The sequence below is a fragment of the Trichosurus vulpecula genome, chromosome X (genome assembly GCF_011100635.1).
Source record: "Trichosurus vulpecula isolate mTriVul1 chromosome X, mTriVul1.pri, whole genome shotgun sequence".
Taxonomy (NCBI): domain Eukaryota; kingdom Metazoa; phylum Chordata; class Mammalia; order Diprotodontia; family Phalangeridae; genus Trichosurus; species Trichosurus vulpecula.
The window spans coordinates 582532-603954 of record NC_050582.1 but is presented as its reverse complement, the minus strand read 5'-3'; the positions used below and the strand labels follow the sequence as shown (position 1 = coordinate 603954).

General features: G+C 50.3%; 1 protein-coding gene and 1 long non-coding RNA gene across 2 annotated transcripts; one reads left to right on the top strand and one right to left on the bottom strand.

Moving 5' to 3' along the window:
- Positions 1-6525: 6525 nt before the first annotated feature.
- On the bottom strand, positions 6526-9677 carry LOC118832672. The gene is made up of 3 exons (XM_036740003.1): positions 9669-9677; positions 7319-9559; positions 6526-6990 (listed from the first exon to the last, which is right to left on the bottom strand). Exons 1-2 carry the CDS (start codon positions 9675-9677, stop codon positions 8432-8434), a joined length of 1137 nt encoding a protein of 378 aa, XP_036595898.1. The 3' UTR covers positions 6526-6990; positions 7319-8431.
- Positions 9678-18001: 8324 nt separating this feature from the next.
- On the top strand, positions 18002-19944 carry LOC118832768. The gene is made up of 3 exons (XR_005009231.1): positions 18002-18053; positions 18438-18848; positions 19430-19944. It is a non-coding gene; the product is annotated as an uncharacterized LOC118832768 (long non-coding RNA).
- Positions 19945-21423: the final 1479 nt, after the last annotated feature.

The window sequence follows — 21423 nt, the reverse complement described above, 5'->3', positions numbered from 1 at the left end:
AAACAGTCGCAGTCCGGAGCGCGGAAAGTCGGAGGGGGCAGCTGCCGAGTGCTGATTGGCTGAGGCGGGAAGCTGCGCCCTCCCAATGGCTACTGCGACGGTCCTCGAGCGCTCATTGGCCGCGCTTGAACTCGCTCCCTCCTTTGATTTGGCCGTGCCTCCGGCCGCCTGGGGACAAACCTTCTGGGCCCGCCCCCTCGGCCAACGGTGGCCTCCTATTGGCTCCGAGGAACACGCCGAGCGGCTACTGGCCAACGGGGCGCTCCAGAGCCTCCCAGGGAACGCCCCTTCCCGGCTCCGCGCTCTCTGGGAAGGCGGGGCTGCGCTTCTCAGGCCGACTCCCCGGAATGTGGGGCGCACGTTCTGGCCCCCCCCAGCTCGGGCCGGGGTTTGGGGAAGCCCTTGGCACTTCGTGGTGAGCTCCTCGCCAGCTTTCCCCGGCTTGCCTTTACTTTACGCAGGCTCGCTCCTTGCCGGTGGGGGAGAGGGGCCCACCGGTTCCCCCCCCCCCCCACTCCCACTCTGGCTCGCTCTTTGTTTCCTTACAAGATTTCTCTTCTTCCTATTAGTCATTTTCTTGTATTCTCAACACTTAGCACAGCGCCTGGCACATAGTAGGCATTTGATGGGTGAGAGAGAAAACCGAGAAAGAGCTTCAGTCTATACTGATCTGGTCCCATTTGCCCCCAATAGAGCAGAATTCGAAACAATAGCGGAAGGGTGCAAGAAAGCCCACGTAGACTTGAGGTCAAGAAAGGCTGGCCAATCATCCCATGGCACTGGAGACCTTTAACCAAAGGCTGACCACCCTCGGGGACACTGTGATGGTGAATCCTGGCCAGTTAAATCCCATGGAACTCAGAAATTCCGGGATTTTTCCTCTCCTCTCACTGCTTCCAGGTTGTCTCTCCACTCAGCTGCCACGGGGTGGGGGTGGCCCAGGAGGATCCCAGCAGCTCCAAAAGCTCTAGTCCTGGAAAGGTGACAGAGAAAATTTAATACCATTTTATATGATTTTTGTAATTTCAATAAGACCCAGAGCCTGAACTAATTAAATAGAGGAAGAGTCTGGACCTAATAGCTTCTTTGTTCTCTGAGTGACCCAGAAAATGCCTCTTCTTCTTATGTCAACATGCCCAGATGGAGCATTCCTTGCTCTGTCCATGGCCATTAAGGGTGAGAACCTTGACCCCAGACACTATCTTGAATTATGTGACTTTTCCTTATCTTAATATTTTATGGGCATGTACTATGTTATGGAACGTTAATGGCAAATTAAACACAGAGATCCTGGGTTGTAATTTCCAATTGACACTTTGTCAACTATCCTGACTTACTGTGTTTACAACCTATTCCATTAAGGAAAATCCTTGTCTTGTATCATGGTTAAACATACATGGGGATCATAAAAGTAATGTAATACAGACATGCTGAGTCTGTTAAAGAAAAATGTATATAAGCTTTTTCATCTCTTTGTTCATCAGTCAGATTCTGGTCTGACACCGTGCATGGATGTCCGCTATGCTTAAGGGAGTAAGTAAATAAGTAATATGAATTTTTCTATCACCTAGCTCTGTTCGCCTCCTTTAACCAGACTTCTCAGGTCAACACACTTTACCCACAGTAGCCATGGCCTGTGTCAAGGAAAAAATGACTGGGAGTGTATTCTGTACCTCATGTACAAGCCCACCCCACATTTTCAAAAATTAATCTTTCTTCCATTTAAACTGAAATTCTATCCTATTCTGAAGTGACATTACTAAGAATCTTGAACAAGGTGAATTTCCTAAGGACAAATTAAGCACAGTGGACTTTAGGTTAGGAAGGTCTGAGTTCCAATACTTCAGAGCTATGTGACTTTGGGTAAGTCATGTGACCTCACTCAGCAAAATGGAGAAAGTAAGAGCCCCTGCCTCACAACAGGGCTCTTAGGAAGACTTTTTTTTTTTTTTGCAAAGCACTTCGCAAAGATTATCTCATTCCCACCCCCCACCCCCCCCATAGCAACCCTGAGAGGGAGGTGCTATTATTAACCCCTTTTGCAGATGAAGGAACAGACAAATAGAGGTTGACTCCCTGTGCAACCTTGGCCAAGTCTCTTTCCTTCTCTAGGCCTCAACCTTTCTTTCTGTAAAATAGAGATCCACTAGACAATTTCTAGTGTTCGTTCCTATACAAAATCCCAGAAACTTACTTGGGAACCAGGCCAACTAGACCTGCCTGACCTGGGACAGTTCTTTCCAAATGTTCTTTCCCTAGCTCAGTGGAATGGTTCTCAGCAAGTGGGAAAAAAATCGAATTCAACTAAAGCACACTAAGGGGAAAACTGCTTGTCCTCAATCTGAGGCCTTGTGACCAAATGGAGTTCAAACAAACTCTGGCGGCTCAGGGAAGCTGGGTCTCTGTTCTGCCTGGGAGATCTTGGCCTAATCACTTTGCTCCCTCAGTTCCCTTCATCTGTAAAACAAAGGGCCGGAACTCGAAGGTCGGGCGTCCCAGACCGATCAGGTCTGTTCTTTCTTCTCTATCCAGTTAGTGCTCTCTGAGCACCTTAAGGCCTGATCTAGCCCGAGTTTCACCACCTGCTGTCGGGAGAACTACCTCCACTTTGGACCGATTCAGGCTCCTGCACTTTGGGCCTTCGATAGGAAGCACTTGGTCATTTGGGCCCAAAGCTCCGGTGAAAGCCCAGCTGCTCAATTAATACTGAAAGGACTCTGCAGAAATATCAGAAACCTGGGCACATTTTGAAGTCGCAGACCTGGCATTTTTGAGGCAACACTGACACCTAGTGGCTATTTTAATCGCTCTTGAGCTTTTCTGGAATCTCGCTTGGATCAGATTCGATAGACTTAGTATATTCTTCTTGGACTTGAGAGGCTGATTGACCCTTTAGCCTATACAATTTCATTTCTTTATGTCCGGCCCAGGGTTCTTGCTTGCGCACAACTCTGAGCTCCCGAGCCTGTTCCGATCCTCCACGTCAGCTCTCTGAGTCGTCTCCAAAATTGGTACAGCCCTTTTGAGTCCTTAATTCAGGGCACCGAGAAAAAACTGTTAAACATATGGAAACACTTCCCTGAACTGATGCAAAGGGAAGCCAGACAAATGCTACGCTCCAGGACTCCAACAATATCCGTAGAAAGAGCCGTGGCTCCTCCCCCTCCCCCTCCCAATGGCAAATGAGTGCCGCTGTTGCAAAGAAAGTCTGGGAAAAGTCCCTTCCCCCCACTTCTGGGCTGAGGTGGCACCCACGGGTGACGAGCAGGTCGGGAGAAGTCAGTTTTTCATGTATTGATTGGTTTTGCTGAGTGGGGTTTTTTTTCCTCTTTATTTTTCTTTACAAAAATGCTTCGTAATAAGGGATGGCTGTCCTGGGAGGGGGCAGGATACAAGTGACGTTCAGGGCATGATGTAAGGGCAAATGTATGCTCTAAAATGTGTTGAATGGCACAGGAGCAGTCCAGATCCTGGGCCTTGCCCCCAGATGCTGACAGCAAACCTTAAGGTCTGGCCTTTCCCACATCGCTCCAGCTTGACCATGAGAGCAAGAAAGCCTTGGTTGCCGTTTCGCCAAGATTCTTTCGGCATAGAGGTGGGGAGCTATGGGGTGCGGGATGCCGATCTTGCCTAACCCAAAAGGCGGGGGCCCTATCTCTAAATGCCCATTCGGCTGCATCTGGAAATGATGGTGCTGGGGCTTGAAGAGAGCCAGGAGGAAGGAGGATGAGGCAGGAGCCCGGGCCGCTGCCTGGAGGGGAGCGGAGCTGAGCCGGGGCAGAGCTGGGCGCTGACTCTTTGGCGGGTGGCTGGGTCGGCCGAGAAGACCTCGGAAGTCGCTCGCACCTTTTAAGATTGTGGGGACCGTGGGCGGGGGCGGGGTCAGTTGGATTGGAACTCATTTTCGAGCGGCACTTAGCCATGCGACCACTAGGTGACGCTATCGGCCAAAAAATCAGATAAGGACACCGCCTCGCCGCGCCCCCACCCTTTTTGTGCCTGCTAGAGGCCACGGGACGCGCAGGCGCAGGCTCCCTCCGGGCCAGGCAGAAAGGGTGGGGCTAGGGAGGGACTGAGCGGCCGGCCGGGACCGCGGCTCGGAGGACCGTCCCCGCAGCCAACTTCCCCGCTGGTGCGGTCCGGGCCCAGGTAAAACAGGGGCTTAGTATGAAGCTTAGGTCCCCCCCTCATCGTCACTCCCGCCCCACGCAAAAGGCTGGGTTTCTTAGCGGGACGGGTCCGCAGCCTCCCCGTGTCTCCAGGGCTCTCCGGTCCTGCCCCGGCCGCCCCAGGCCTGGTGGGGGGCATGGGGGAGGGCGGGCCACGTGGGGCAGGGGGATCGGGGGCCCGTGGGCTCCGGGGGTGGGGGCAGGGGGATCGGGGGCCCGTGGGCTCCGGGCGTGGGGGCAGGGGGATCGGGGGCCCGTGGGCTCCGGGGGTGGGGGCAGGGGGATCGGGGGCCCGTGGGCTCCGGGGGTGGGGGCAGGGGGATCGGGGGCCCGTGGGCTCCGGGGGTGGGGGCAGGGGGATCGGGGGCCCGTGGGCTCCGGGGGTGGGGGCAGGGGGATCGGGGGCCCGTGGGCTCCGGGGGTGGGGGCAGGGGGATCGGGGGCCCGTGGGCTCCGGGGGTGGGGGCAGGGGGATCGGGGGCCCGTGGGCTCCGGGGGTGGGGGCAGGGGGATCGGGGGCCCGTGGGCTCCGGGCGTGGGGGCAGGGGGATCGGGGGCCCGTGGGCTCCGGGCGTGGGGGCAGGGGGATGGGGGCCCGTGGGTCTCCCAAGCCTCGTAGCCCACCGCCCTGTGGTGGCTCTGGCAGGTCAGTTACCTTGGATGTTAGCACTGGGCTGGGCCTCTGTTTCATTTTCCCCTTCGGGCTTCCTCTAGCTTTCTTATTTTTGCTTCCTGGCTTAATGCGAATGCCAGTGTACACAATGGATTACTTTTGCTTTTTGCTCCCTTTGTGAAGCTAAGTGCAATTTGCCATTTGCCAGAGGGCTTGCTTTGTATCTCCTCACGAATAGTGATGTCCACACACTGCACCGGCCCATGTGAAGGCAGGGTGAGATGTGATTCTCAAAGAGAGTGATGGGGGAGCAGGACCTGGTTTTGATTTCACATTTCCCTGGAAAAAGCAATGTGCCCCTAGACTGGATGCTGCTACTTTAAACTGGCATTGAATTCCTGTTCCTTTGGTTGGAGAATGACCCCACCCCCCACCCCCCATTCCACCTTCCTCTTCACAACTGCAGAAATCTTCAGCCAAAGCCAGACATGGAGACGGGTCTGTGGACGGGACAGAGGTTAGCAGAACAGTCTGGGGGCTGCCTCCTCATGACCGTAAGTAAAGAGGATGATGCCTCACTTTATTTCCATAGGTATGAGGGGAAGGGAAAGAAAAACTACGATAAAAGGTTTTGTGCAGCAGGAGGGACTGATTTCTCACCTGCTGGACAGACTGATGGTTAACAGCAAGGAGAACACATTCTTGTTTCAGTGTGTTTAGGAATGAGAGGGCCCATGTAAGCTTGTCTTTGCTCACTATAGTAGGCATGGTGAGGGCGTTAAGGAGGCAGTGTGATGTCACAGCAAAATGTGCCGGATTTACTTGGAATAAGGAGACTTGGACATTTGAACCCTGGCTTCGCTACCTATGGGGAACTGTGCGGGGGAACCTTGGTTTTGTGGAAGGTGGGACTTGTGGTGCCTTGAAAACAATAGGCAGATATGGGGAAGCAAGAAAACATTCCATGTTTAAGAAGAAGTATGTGCCAAAGTAGGGAACCCAAGTATAAGCAGAAATTGAAACACTGAGCATTCAGTCTCCATGTGTCCTAAGGCTCAGCAAACTGAAGACAAGTCCTGAGGTCCTGCTTAGCTAGCTCTGCTACTAGAACTGCGTGTGGGGAAATCGCACTCTGGGATACCTCTGTTAGAAATAGTAAGCTGCAGCTCAAAATTTAGACAGCCCTAGGCTTTGGGAACCTGTAACGGAGGAGATTTCTCAACTGGGCCAGGTGTGTTTGTGACAGGTCTGTCCAACACATGTAGGATGGATAGAGACCAGCGCGTGTGTGTGTGCGCGCGCGCGCGTGCACGTGCACAATGATATGTGATAAAGATTAGTGAGGGAACTCCCTTTGCCGAAAAGTTGGCACCTTCTCTGCAACTTACAGACTCAGGGAGCTGCCTAGAGTACAGAGAGGGAAAGTCACCTGCTCAGGATCCCACAGTAGGTATGTATCAGAGGTGAAACTTGAACCCAGGTCTTCCTCGATCATAGGCCAGCTTTTTGCTACCTTTCCAACCCATGACGAGGGAGGCTGTGATGCTCTTCTAATTGGCAAACACAATGTGATAGCAGTAGACATTGGGTTGGGGGTGGGTAGGCCAAACCTGAGCCATTTGGGTGCTGCTGTGGCAATGTAAACCAGTCCATTCTCTTGGTAGGCAAGTGTTTATGTAGGCCAGCTTGGTGGTCTGCTTGGACCCTTGCACTGGTAAGGTGATGAAAAATCAAGACAAGAACTTTCTACTGCATCATTGAGGTTTATTGCTGAACTACTGCAGTGTTTGATGAAAACCAGAAACAATGAGTTGGACAACACAAGTGAATTCTGTTCAACATGCACCTCTTAGACACATACTGAGTGCCTTCTTCTGGAGGTACAAAGACAAAATTGAAAGGCTGATCTCTCCAGGAGCTTCTATTCTACAGGAAAGACCGTGGAACATCACTGTAATAGATTCCTTCTACTGCCAGAAAGAACAACACATTTGTGGAATAATAAGAGAGAGCCTGAATTTTACAAAAGCAGAACTTGATGTGGCCAGAGGTTCTCAGGGCAGTCATGCCCTCCAATAGCCAGGCCTTCTTGTCATGTGCTGCGGGCTGGAGCTCTTTTCTATGCAGGTTCTATGGGAAGCTGTCTTCTGGGTCTTTTAATGATCCATGAGGGCCATTGTGGCCTGCAGGCTTTACAAACTTTTGTTTCTTAAAAAAAAAAAGAAAAGAAAAAGTGAGTGAGTGATTTCAGGTACTGAAAGGAGATTATAGTTGCCAGGTTTTCTTTCTAATGTTGGGGCAGCCGAGTGTCAAGTTTAACATTCATGGATTTTGATCAGATAATGGGTATAAGATTTAGAGCTACAAGAAACCTTTGTGATCACCTAGCCAATGAATGCCCCCATTTTACAGATGAAGAAACCAAGACTCAGAGATCGTGAGGAACTTGCCCATGTAATACTCTGGGGCCAGGATTGAAAGCCAGTAATTCTGCCACACAAACCAAAAGATAAAGAAATGAAGATGGAAATAGAACCTTCAGATCAGTATGTATCTGTCCTTCAGTGGCTCCTTCTCCAAAGGGACGCATTTCAACCTCATCTTGGGGGAGTCTGCTCCATGCTGGCCCTTCAACAAGGTAAAGCACATGTAGTTCCGATTTACATAAACTTCATTCTTACTATCTGATTCAGCCTCACAAGGACAGCACCCAGATGCCATGATACAAAAGTTCTATTTGGTAGCAGGAAATTGGTCCTTTTCAGCAGGTTTGAAATCGTTATAAACTAATGAAAGAAGTCCCAGGTGGTAGCCATGAGTTACAGTGACATAAACTGTCAACTCCCAGATCTAGGGCCCAGGGAAAGCAAGCCTTTACTGATGATTTGGCTTTGTTTACACAGTTACTTCTATATCACAAAAAGTGAGACGCACGTTGGAGTCAAAATATGTGTATGTGAATCTCAGCTCTGCCCCTTACTGCTGGCATGATTGAGCAAATCTTTTCTCTGGATCTACTTCCTCACTTGTATAATGAGGACGGGGGGACTAGATGGCCTACAGGATTCCTTCCACATCTGTTTTCTCATAAAAGGTAACATAGTCAGACCTTCCTCAGGTCCCCTCTAGGACATGGTGTTCAGTTCTCATTCAGCACTGCATTTTGGGAAAAGCTGTCAAGCTAGTCCTTCCGGAGGAGCTGGGAATGTTTAGCCACAAGGCGAGAAGGCTTGAGGGAGACATGACTCCTGTCTTCAAGAGATGGAGGCAGAGGCTGCCAAAAGAAAAAAAAAAACAGTGAGGCAAGAGGTAGAGGCCACAAAAAGACACAAAAGACATCAGGCAAAGGCTATATATAAATTACCCTCCCTCCTTTCCTCCCAAAAAACAACAAAAAGGAGAGATGACAGAAGCTGTAAACAAGATTGGAGGCAAAGGCTGTGTCTCCTTCTCCAAAGCAAAGGTACAGGCGGTATTTCCCAAAAGCCCAGACGGAGGCACAGGCGGCATTTCCCAAAAACCAAAACGGTGGCACAGACGGTATTTCCCAAAAGCCCAGATGGTGGCACAGACGGTATTTCCCAAAAGCCCGGACGGTGGCACAGACGGTATTTCCCAAAAGCCCAGACAGAGGCACAGATGGTATTTCCTAAAAACCAAAATGGTGGCACAGGTAGTGTTTCCCAAAAGCCCAGATGGTAGCCCAGACGATGGCACAGGTGCTATTTCCCAAACCCAGACGGAGGCACAGGCGGTATTTCCCAAAAACCAAAACGCTGGCACAGGCGGTATTTCCCACAAGCCCAGACGGTATTTCCCAAAAGCCATAGTGGAGGCACAGGCGGTATTTCCCAAAAACCAAAACGGTGGCACAGGCGGTATTTCCCACAAGCCCAGACGGTATTTCCCAAAAGCCATAGTGGAGGCACAGGCGGTATTTCCCAAAAACCAAAACGGTGGCACAGGCGGTATTTCCCACAAGCCCAGACGGTATTTCCCAAAAGCCATAGTGGAGGCACAGGCAGTATTTCCCAAAAACCAAAACGGTGGCACAGGCCGTATTTCCCACAAGCCCAGACGGAGGCACAGACGGTATTTCCCAAAAGCCATAATGGAGGCACAGGCAGCATTTCCCAAAAGCCCAGACAGAGGCACAGATGGTATTTCCTAAAAACCAAAATGGTGGCACAGGTGGTGTTTCCCAAAGGCCCAGATGAAGGCATGGGCAATATTTACTAAAAACCCAGATGGTGGCACAGGTGGTATTTCCCAAAAGCCGAGACGGTGGCACAGGCAGGATTTCCCAAAAGCCCGGACGGAGGCATAGGTGGTGATTCCCAAAAGGAGATGGGGAGGCATAGGCTGTATCCCCACAAAGACAGAGGTACAGGGTGTCCCTCCCTAAAATGTGGTGTGAGCATAGGTGGTATTTCCGAAAAGAATCCAGAGGAACAGGCTGTTTCTCCCCAAAGATAGGACTCGGGCTGTGCCTCTGCAAAGATGGCTCCAGTTGGAGGCACAGGCTGTACTTTCCCCAAAACAGGCTCCCTAACAGGCTATAGCTCCCTAAAGGTGTCTCCAGAGAGACACAGACAATACTTCTCCAGAAGGAGACAGAGGCAGAGGCTGAAACTCCGCAAAGATAGATAGCTCCAGATAGAAGAACAAGTTGTAATTCCCAAAGGCCAGGTTGGTAGCTTGGATGATAATTCCCAAAGAGCGATTGTAGCCACAGGTGGAAATTCCCAAAGGGTGATGCATCCGTGGATGGAAATTCCTAAAAGGAAATATAGGCACAGATTGGAAGTTTGAAAAGGAGAAAGAGGTACAGCTGTACCTCTCCATAGGGAGAAATCCTACTTGTACCTCCCTTGGGGGAGAAGCACCTGGTGCATCTTTCCAAAGATGGAGGCTCAGTCTGGAGCCCCCCAAAAGAAGCTGGCACAGGTTGTACTCCCCACCACCATGGGAAGTACAGCTTGTACCTCTCCTCAAAGTAGGAGGCTCAGGCTTTAGCCTCCCCAAAGGAGACTGTGGCATAGGCGATAATTGCTCAAAGGCAAGGAGACTCTGGCTATACCTATACCCTTCCCTGCGCCGCGCCCCCGCCCCCCCGCCGCCACCCCAAAGATGACTCCACATACAGGTACAGGTAGTAATTCCCAAAAGAAGATGGTGGCACAGGTGGTAATACCCAAAAGGCAACAAACATACAACCTGTATCTCTACATAATGGCATGTTATAAATGCACTCCTCCCAAACCAAAATGGAGGCTGAGTTGGTAATCCCCAAGAGCTGAAGGTGGTCATCTCCAAACGGATGTGTAGGCACAGGGGATTAATTTCCAAAAGCCAAAACGGAGGCACAGGCAGTAATTCCCAGCAGGTCACAGAGGCACAGACAGCGGATTCCTCCAAGATGGAGGCATGGATAGGTGACTCAGAATGAGGTACAGGCACGAATGGTATTTCTCCACATGGGGCAGGGGCACAAGGAGTGTACTTCCCCAAATTAAAGATGGAATGACGAGTGGCAATTCCCCAAATGAAGTAAAGGCACATGTGACAATTTCCCAAATGAAAAATGGCTCTGACTAGAGCTCCCAAAAGCTGGCTCCAGGTGAAGGCTGGCTCTAATTTCCAGATGTTAGAGGGACAGGCTGTAGCTCCCCAAAGATGGTTCCAGATGCAGGCACCAGTGGTAATTCCCAAAAGGAGGTAGTAATTCTCAAAGGAAGCTCCAGATGCTAGAGGCACTTGCTGTAAACTCTCCAAATATGACTGCAGTTGGAGACCCAGGCCATAGACCTCCCTCCTCTCAAAGGCCACATGAGGCCCAACTGTAGCTCCCCCACCCACCAAGGACCAATATATAGGCTGTAACTCCCTGTAAAATGGAGGCACAGGCTGAAGCTCCCAAAAGATGGTTCCAGATGCAGGGACAGGTGGTAATTCCCAAAAGATGGCTCTAGGTGCTGGATGCTAGCTCCCCAAATGATTCCAGATAAACTCAGGCCATAAACCTCCCTGTCCCCAAAGGCAACAGGGGCACACTATAGCTCCCCTCCCCCCAAGGACCAATGCACAGACTGTGGCTCCCCAAAGATGGCTCCAGATGTAGGCACAAGTGGTAATAACCAGAAGGCAATGCAGGCACAGGTGGTAGTTCCCAAAAGGAGCCAGTGTGGCTAATTCCCTGAAGGCAACCAGACAGCCTCTATCTCCACATAATGGGAGGCACAGGCTGTAGCTCCCCCAAACCAAGATGGAGGCAAAGGTGGAAATTTCCAGAAGGACATGTAGGCACAGGTAGCAATTCCCAAAAGGTCATTGAGGCACAGATTGTAATTTCCAAAAGGAGACATTAGCATGGACAGTGATTCCCAAATGAAAAAGGGAAGCACAGATAGGTGATTCCTCAACCAAAAGATGGAGGCATGGCTAGGTGACTCTCAAAATGAAGTGAAAAAGCACAAATGGTATTTCTCCACATGGGGCAGGGGCACAAGGAGTGTACTTCCCCAAATTAAAGATGGAATGACAAGTGGCAATTCCCCAAATGAAGCAAAGGCACATGTGACAATTTCCCAAATGAAAAATGGCTCTGACTAGAGCTCCCAAAAGCTGGCTCCAGGTGAAGGCTGGCTCTAATTTCCAGATGTTAGAGGGACAGGCTGTAGCTCCCCAAAGATGGTTCCAGATGCAGGCACCAGTGGTAATTCCCAAAAGGAGGTAGTAATTCTCAAAGGAAGCTCCAGATGCTAGAGGCACTTGCTGTAAACTCTCCAAATATGACTGCAGTTGGAGACCCAGGCCATAGACCTCCCTCCTCTCAAAGGCCACATGAGGCCCAACTGTAGCTCCCCCACCCACCAAGGACCAATATATAGGCTGTAACTCCCTGTAAAATGGAGGCACAGGCTGAAGCTCCCAAAAGATGGTTCCAGATGCAGGGACAGGTGGTAATTCCCAAAAGATGGCTCTAGGTGCTGGATGCTAGCTCCCCAAATGATTCCAGATAAACTCAGGCCATAAACCTCCCTGTCCCCAAAGGCAACAGGGGCACACTATAGCTCCCCTCCCCCCAAGGACCAATGCACAGACTGTGGCTCCCCAAAGATGGCTCCAGATGTAGGCACAAGTGGTAATAACCAGAAGGCAATGCAGGCACAGGTGGTAGTTCCCAAAAGGAGCCAGTGTGGCTAATTCCCTGAAGGCAACCAGACAGCCTCTATCTCCACATAATGGGAGGCACAGGCTGTAGCTCCCCCAAACCAAGATGGAGGCAAAGGTGGAAATTTCCAGAAGGACATGTAGGCACAGGTAGCAATTCCCAAAAGGTCATTGAGGCACAGATTGTAATTTCCAAAAGGAGACATTAGCATGGACAGTGATTCCCAAATGAAAAAGGGAAGCACAGATAGGTGATTCCTCAACCAAAAGATGGAGGCATGGCTAGGTGACTCTCAAAATGAAGTGAAAAAGCACAAATGGTATTTCTCCACATGGGGCAGGGGCACAAGGAGTGTACTTCCCCAAATTAAAGATGGAATGACAAGTGGCAATTCCCCAAATGAAGCAAAGGCACATGTGACAATTTCCCAAATGAAAAATGGCTCTGACTAGAGCTCCCAAAAGCTGGCTCCAGGTGAAGGCTGGCTCTAATTTCCAGATGTTAGAGGCACAGGCTGTAGCTCCCCAAAGATGGCTCCAGATGGAGACCCAGACCATATAGGTTTCCTTGCCCTCAAAGGCCAGAGGCTCAGACTGTAGCTCCCCTCCCCCCAAGGACCAATGCACAGACCGTAGCCCCCTCTGAAAAGATGGAGGCACAGGCTGGAACTCCCCAAAGATGGCTCCACATGGAGGTACAGGTGGTAATTTCCAGAAGGTGTTGCAGGCACAGGTGGTAATTCCCAAAAGCAGGTGATGGCAGAGGTGGTAATTCCCAAAAGGCAATGCAGGTACAGGTGCTAATTCCCAAAAGGAGACAGAAGCATGGAGTTTGATTCCAAAAATGAGAAACAGAGGCACAGACAGCGGATTCCTCCAAGATGGAGGCATGGATAGGTGACTCAGAATGAGGTACAGGCACGAATGGTATTTCTCCACATGGGGCAGGGGCACAAGGAGTGTACTTCCCCAAATTAAAGATGGAATGACGAGTGGCAATTCCCCAAATGAAGCAAAGGCACATGTGACAATTTCCCAAATGAAAAATGGCTCTGACTAGAGCTCCCAAAAGCTGGCTCCAGGTGAAGGCTGGCTCTAATTTCCAGATGTTAGAGGCACAGGCTGTAGCTCCCCAAAGATGGCTCCAGATGGAGACCCAGACCATATAGGTTTCCTTGCCCTCAAAGGCCACAGAGGCTCAGACTGTAGCTCCCCTCCCCCCAAGGACCAATGCACAGACCGTAGCCCCCTCTGAAAAGATGGAGGCACAGGCTGGAACTCCCCAAAGATGGCTCCACATGGAGGTACAGGTGGTAATTTCCAGAAGGTGTTGCAGGCACAGGTGGTAATTCCCAAAAGCAGGTGATGGCAGAGGTGGTAATTCCCAAAAGGCAATGCAGGTACAGGTGCTAATTCCCAAAAGGAGACAGAAGCATGGAGTTTGATTCCAAAAATGAGAAACAGAGGCACAGACAGCGGATTCCTCCAAGATGGAGGCATGGATAGGTGACTCAGAATGAGGTACAGGCACGAATGGTATTTCTCCACATGGGGCAGGGGCACAAGGAGTGTACTTCCCCAAATTAAAGATGGAATGACGAGTGGCAATTCCCCAAATGAAGTAAAGGCACATGTGACAATTTCCCAAATGAAAAATGGCTCTGACTAGAGCTCCCAAAAGCTGGCTCCAGGTGAAGGCTGGCTCTAATTTCCAGATGTTAGAGGCACAGGCTGTAGCTCCCCAAAGATGGCTCCAGATGGAGACCCAGACCATATAGGTTTCCTTGCCCTCAAAGGCCACAGAGGCTCAGACTGTAGCTCCCCTCCCCCCAAGGACCAATGCACAGACCGTAGCCCCCTCTGAAAAGATGGAGGCACAGGCTGGAACTCCCCAAAGGTGGCTCCACATGGAGGTACAGGTGGTAATTTCCAGAAGGTGTTGCAGGCACAGGTGGTAATTCCCAAAAGCAGGTGATGGCAGAGGTGGTAATTCCCAAAAGGCAATGCAGGTACAGGTGCTAATTCCCAAAAGGAGACAGAAGCATGGAGTTTGATTCCAAAAATGAGAAACAGAGGCACAGACAGCGGATTCCTCCAAGATGGAGGCATGGATAGGTGACTCAGAATGAGGTACAGGCACGAATGGTATTTCTCCACATGGGGCAGGGGCACAAGGAGTGTACTTCCCCAAATTAAAGATGGAATGATGAGTGGCAATTCCCCAAATGAAGCAAAGGCACATGTGACAATTTCCCAAATGAAAAATGGCTCTGACTAGAGCTCCCAAAAGCTGGCTCCAGGTGAAGGCTGGCTCTAATTTCCAGATGTTAGAGGCACAGGCTGTAGCTCCCCAAAGATGGCTCCAGATGGAGACCCAGACCATATAGGTTTCCTTGCCCTCAAAGGCCACAGAGGCTCAGACTGTAGCTCCCCTCCCCCAAGGACCAATGCACAGACCGTAGCCCCCTCTGAAAAGATGGAGGCACAGGCTGGAACTCCCCAAAGGTGGCTCCACATGGAGGTACAGGTGGTAATTTCCAGAAGGTGTTGCAGGCACAGGTGGTAATTCCCAAAAGCAGGTGATGGCAGAGGTGGTAATTCCCAAAAGGCAATGCAGGTACAGGTGCTAATTCCCAAAAGGAGACAGAAGCATGGAGTTTGATTCCAAAAATGAGAAACAGAGGCACAGACAGCGGATTCCTCCAAGATGGAGGCATGGATAGGTGACTCAGAATGAGGTACAGGCACGAATGGTATTTCTCCACATGGGGCAGGGGCACAAGGAGTGTACTTCCCCAAATTAAAGATGGAATGATGAGTGGCAATTCCCCAAATGAAGCAAAGGCACATGTGACAATTTCCCAAATGAAAAATGGCTCTGACTAGAGCTCCCAAAAGCTGGCTCCAGGTGAAGGCTGGCTCTAATTTCCAGATGTTAGAGGCACAGGCTGTAGCTCCCCAAAGATGGCTCCAGATGGAGACCCAGACCATATAGGTTTCCTTGCCCTCAAAGGCCACAGAGGCTCAGACTGTAGCTCCCCTCCCCCCAAGGACCAATGCACAGACCGTAGCCCCCTCTGAAAAGATGGAGGCACAGGCTGGAACTCCCCAAAGGTGGCTCCACATGGAGGTACAGGTGGTAATTTCCAGAAGGTGTTGCAGGCACAGGTGGTAATTCCCAAAAGCAGGTGATGGCAGAGGTGGTAATTCCCAAAAGGCAATGCAGGTACAGGTGCTAATTCCCAAAAGGAGACAGAAGCATGGAGTTTGATTCCAAAAATGAGAAACAGAGGCACAGACAGCGGATTCCTCCAAGATGGAGGCATGGATAGGTGACTCAGAATGAGGTACAGGCACGAATGGTATTTCTCCACATGGGGCAGGGGCACAAGGAGTGTACTTCCCCAAATTAAAGATGGAATGATGAGTGGCAATTCCCCAAATGAAGCAAAGGCACATGTGACAATTTCCCAAATGAAAAATGGCTCTGACTAGAGCTCCCAAAAGCTGGCTCCAGGTGAAGGCTGGCTCTAATTTCCAGATGTTAGAGGCACAGGCTGTAGCTCCCCAAAGATGGCTCCAGATGGAGACCCAGACCATATAGGTTTCCTTGCCCTCAAAGGCCACAGAGGCTCAGACTGTAGCTCCCCTCCCCCCAAGGACCAATGCACAGACCGTAGCCCCCTCTGAAAAGATGGAGGCACAGGCTGGAACTCCCCAAAGATGGCTCCACATGGAGGCACAGGTGGTAATTTCCAAAACATGATGCAGGCCAGGTATTAATTCCCAGAAGGTGACACAGGCACCAGCAGTAATTCCGAAAAGGTAGCTCCGGGGTAGGCACAGGAGGCAATTCCCAGAAGGCAGTGGACATACCCCATATATCTCTGCATAATGAGAAGCACAGGCTGTGATTCCCCCAAATCAAGATGCAGGCCCAGGTGGTGATTCCCAAAAGGTTATGGAGGCATGGGCTGTAACTTCCAAAAGGAGACAGAAACACAGGCAGTGATTTCCCTAAGTAAAAGATGGGGACTCATGGAGAAATGAGTCTCCAAATGAGGTGAAGGCATAAATTTTAATTCCCCAAAGGAGGTACATGCACCAGGAAATGTGTACTTCCCCAAATAAAAGACGTAATGATGCGTGGTGATTCCCCAAATGAAAAGATGGAGTCGTGGATAGTGATTCCCCAAATGTAGCAGAGGCATAGGTGGTCATTTCCTCAGATGAAGGCTGGCTCTAATTTCTAGATGTTAGAGGCACAGACTGGAGCTCCCCAAACATGGCCCCAGATGGAGACCCAGGCCACAAACCTCCCTGCCCTCAATGGCCCTGGGTAGACTTCCCCCCAGTAGCCCCTGATAGTGGCATAGGCTTTCCAAACAAAAAGTAGGTCCAGATAGAGGTGAAGACTGTACCTCCCAAACGTGAAGACAGAAGAAAACAGCAGATGAGGAGGAGCTGGACCTTTGGCTCACTGGCTTCCAGTGCGGGGAGACTAAATGCACTGAGGCCTCCTGTGGAGGGAGAGGGGCGCTCTTACGGCATGGCTGCAGTGTGCCATTCTGGTTTTTCATCTGGTTCCTTGTTCAGGTTACACAGCTAGATGAACATAGTATTTCTTTTGCTCTTTTAACTGTTAAACACACAATTTTGAGTAAGAAAAAGCTGTAGAAACTCAGCATCAACAATAAGAAGTCTACTACAGGGGTGGGGAACCTGTGGCCTCATGGCCTCCTGTAAAGGGGTCCCGGAGCTTCAGTCCAATGGGGCTTTGTGCAGGATGACAGGAAGCACTGAGGCAGCTCTCCCTGGACCTGTCTGGGTTTGGGGACATGTGGGCCAGGCCCTCTCACCTCAGTGGCCAGCAGTGTCTTCCTCTCTGCAAAGAAACATGGCCTTCAAACTCCCAGCTTTTCATTTTCTAACTACTTTTGCCCAAAACATACTGAAGATATTTGGGGATGTCTTTTGTGTTCACATCAGTCATTTCACAGTCCCCCCTCCAGTCTATAAACACCCAAGGCAGAACCATTCCTCTCCCCCTGCTTTGAGGGAGATCCTGGGTATAAGGTTTCCCACCTTTTGTGAGTTCAGACTCCTCTAGCCAAGCTTGGCATTTTTACTGCAGGTGAAACTCTGGGTGGTGCTTTACTGGGGCTGGTTATTAAACTGTTTGAACCGTTGTTCCTGACTGTATCTGCACCTTTGGGGTCACTGTCATTGCTTCTTGCTGCAAAGTAATCTTTCATTGCCTACAGGTGCCAAGGCTGAACCAGCTAATCCTTTGGCAGTGGGTACCCTTTTTGTTTCTGACTGTGCTACCTCTAAGAGTATTGTTACGAAGGTCTGGGTACTTGTGTTTTGTCTTTGGCTGCCATGGGTGACAAGCAGCAGAGTGAGAGCTGGGCCACCCACTATGGCCAGCCAACTTCACTTTTTCTGGCAGAATTCTAAAGCGCCATCTAGAATGGAAGGGCCATTTTAGAACTCCACCAACAGTGCATCCATGTGCCTGTCTTAAATGTTGTGCCCTTTGTTTTTTTCCAATGTCTAGTGTGATGCGAAACCTCAGAGTTGTCTTTCCACATGTTTCCTATGCCAGCACACACTTAAGTTTAGGAGCGGAGTAGCTTTTGATGTGGCCATTTATACTTTACAATTCTTCTTTAAAAAAGTGCTCATCCTTTGACCTCACATCTGTTCGGGAGTGTTTCTTGTGGTAGATTAGTTCCTTTTGAATCCAATGACTGCACAGTGTGACTAGTCTGGCTGTGATGTATCACTGTGGCGTGGGGCCTACTCAGTCAGAAAGGCTTTTGATCTGAACTGGATCCTGTGGCTTGTTATTCCCACCCACCCCCACTGACCTCCATGCACTTTCAGGCCATCTCAGTTGATGACAATCTTGTTCATGTATGTGGAGGGCCCCCTTCCAGTGATTGAACCCTTCTCTAGATAGCAAAGAAATGCACAGTTATAGTTTAAATTTTTGGTGTGTCCCCCCCCACCTTCCTCTCCCACCCCAGGCCTGTGACTTTAGCTCAGAGACTCTGGACCTGCTGCCGTCACACTTCCCAGGCAGATAAAGGCAGGTAATGATCTGAAAAACTTACACCAGACTCGCTTTCACACGAACCTTGTAGGGTTTAGCGCCCGATGATTCCCTTGTAAGAAAAAAACCAGCTTTGTCAGACCATGTGACTTGCACATTCTTTCGGGTGAGGGAGGGGGGCAGGAGGAGTGAGGGAGGAACACATGCTGTCTGGGGAGGGAGGGGTGCGGGAAGATTGATGGGGTGGGAGGAGCAAATGAGATATGAAGAGGGAGGTGTGGTCTGGCTCAGGGCCCACCCACGGAGGCAGGCAGAAGGGAGGGGGAGGGAGAGGCAGAAGGAGCATGCGCATAAATGCCTGCTTCTCTCTGAACCACCACACGGGGTGGCAATGCAGCAGTCAATGCGGTTGTTTTTTTTCTAGAATGATCTGGCCCTTGGCTTGCCGGCGCCATTTTGGGGTGTTGTCCACCCGCTCAGTCCCACAATGAAAAGGACCTCCACCCGTTCCTTTGGAGCCTTGCCTTGCCCGGTACCCAGTCCGGGACCAGGACCAGGTCCGGGCTTAGCGTTAACAGCCAGGAAAGCTCCCCGCTTAGCTCGTCCCCTTCCCCTGCCACTTTTCCTCCCTCCCGATCTGGCTTCTTGTACCGCCCCCCACCCCCAGCCTCCCGGCCATTCGCCTCCTCCCTATCTGACCTCTTCCTCGTAGCCTTCTCTGCGACAGGCCGTACAACGCCTTTGCAAGTGAAGCCGGGAGCACCCAGTGTCCCGGGAGTGGGCACGCGGAGGATGCGTCATTGATCGGCGATGCCCAGCCGGCCAGACCTGGAGGGTGAGTGGGGGGAGGATGGTGCAGCATTACGCAGTGGGGGTGGGGGGGTGGCGGCGGCGGCGGATCGGCGGATCGGCGAATCATCGGTGGCTCGGGATCTTCCAGGGCCACCGATCATGCTCCTTAGATGGTTGGTCGCTGCCGTGGAGGCCTGGTGAGTGGACCGTTGGGGATGGGGGAACGATGGCCTATGCGGCATTGCGGAACTCCGCAGCTAGCCGCCAAACCACCATTCTCCCCGAGTGCTCGCTGCCCACTGCAGCAGACCCAACCCGTTTAGAACTGACGTGTGCTTTGGTGACGTTACTGAGCCCAGGGCGGGCTGGCGGGCAGGCTGGCGCTAGAGGCATGCGCAGAACGGGGATAGAAAATTCCAGCTGCCCCTCCACCCGCCTGCCTGTCCCCTCCCACACAGCCCCCTCCCCTCTGCTTTTGCACTTACTTCTCTAGGCCACCAGGGACCAGTGGTTGTATACCAATCGAGCTGGCTAGCCATCCTTGGGCTCTCTTGGCTTGATCTGAAACCCCCAATGGCTCATTTCTTTTCTTTTTTAAATGTTTATTAATTTTTGCTTTAATAGCCCCAGATGCAGATATGCTACACGTCCACCGTCTCCCTAACAATCAACACACCAAATGGTTTTTACTCTTCACAAAAACAAAGATTCACACCGGCACCAGAATAATCCAGGAATTAAAAGGAGAAAACCAATTTAGCCATAGCTTAAGCTGGCAAAATGCTCCCAAGCTAGGCAAATGAGAAAAGATCATCGAGTCAAGGTAGCAACCATTCATCAAGTGCCTACTGTGTGTACCAAGTACTGGGGATAGAAAGAAAGGCAAAAGACAAGTCCTGACTTCAAGGAGCTCCGAGTCTGATGGGGACAAATATGCAAATGACTACGTCAAGCCAATCTGTACAGACAAAAGCAACTGGAGATAGTCACTGAGAGAAGGTACTGGCATCAATGGAAATGGAGTGTCACTGCATTGCCGAGTCTGGGGGCAAGTAAGGAAAAGTAGGAGAGATCCAGATGGCCAGAAGCTTTTACTTGTGATCCTTGAGGTGATAGGAAGTCACACTGAAGTTTATTGAATTGGGGGGATGACATGGTCACACTTTAGAAAGATAAATTTGACAGTTGAAAAGAGGATGGGGGGGTGCACATAAGGAAGCACTGAATGTATACAAACATTGAGCCATTTCAGGGAGATAGGATGAAGAAAGGCCTCCTGTCAGAAGTATCACCTAAGCTGTCTTTTAAAGGAAACTAGGGATTCTGCTAGGCAGAGGTGAGCAGGGAGATGGGCTTAGGGGGTACCCTATGCCAAGGTTTGCAAGTGGAACGCAAATATTTCTGGGGACTAGCAAGTTAAGCCAATTTAGCCCAAGCACAGAATGAATGATGGGGACTACCAAGTAGGTATGAGGTGGCCAAGGGATGCCACAGTGCACGGAGCAGTGGGCCCAGAGTCAAGAAGACTTGAGTTCAAATGCATCATCAGACACTCAATTAGCTGTGTGAGCCTGAGCAACTCACTTAACTTCTGTTTGCCTCAGTTTCTTCAACTGTAAAACTGGGGTAATAGTAGCACCTACTTCCAGGTTTGTTAGAACCAAATGATGTCATGTTTGCAAAGCACTTAGCACAGTGCCTGGCACATAGTAGGCACTATATAAATATTCCCCTCTCCTTCCCCTACTGTGTGTCATTCTGAAAAGATAGGTTGGAACCAGATTTTGGAGCCACGTAAAGAAGTGCCATGCCCAGCATATGTGTGTAGCTTATTCATGCTGTACCCAAAGGAAAGCTCTTGTGCAAGATTGAATTTTTGTCTCTAGGAGACGGTAAGAACATGAACAATACTCTACTGCTGACTAACCATTTTACCCAAAATGCCTAAGCTAAAAAGGACCCATAGCACTAGACCTAGACACCCAAGGAACTAAAGACCTAGAAGTAGAGACCTAGTGAATTAGACAACTATTTTAAGTGACATAAAGCCCTAAAAACCTAGGCTAGTTATCCTACTGACCTAGACACGGGGTGTCCTTAGAAATGTGCAAACCTAGAAATAGATTTAGAGCCTGAGATCTGGTAACTGGAAACATTCAAGATGTAATAGTAGCCCATGTACTGAACCTTATAGATCAAGATACTTAGAATACTAGAGCCTTAAAGAACCTAGACCCACAGATGTGGAGCTTCAAACTGAGAGATTTTGAGCATTAAATCAAAAGACTTTGAGTCTTCAGCCTTGATTCCTGCTCCCTGGAGACCTAGAGTACTAGTCACTTAGAACTAGAGGTCTAGAAAAAGTAAGATCTATCCATTGAAACTTAGCAGCCTTAAATTTGAGGTCTATTCCACGTCTCTTACTGGACCCAGACTTTGAGTAACTTTGAGACCTGATACTCTAGAGAACACTTAAAGAGACCCAGAGCTCTATGGACCAAGGCTGAGAGTGTTAGAGACATAGAAGCTTGGAGAACCCTAGATGATTATAACCTGAGACTGGGAGGGAAACCTGGAGATCTAATGAGCCTTAGAGCTACAGAGACTTAAGAGGGGTG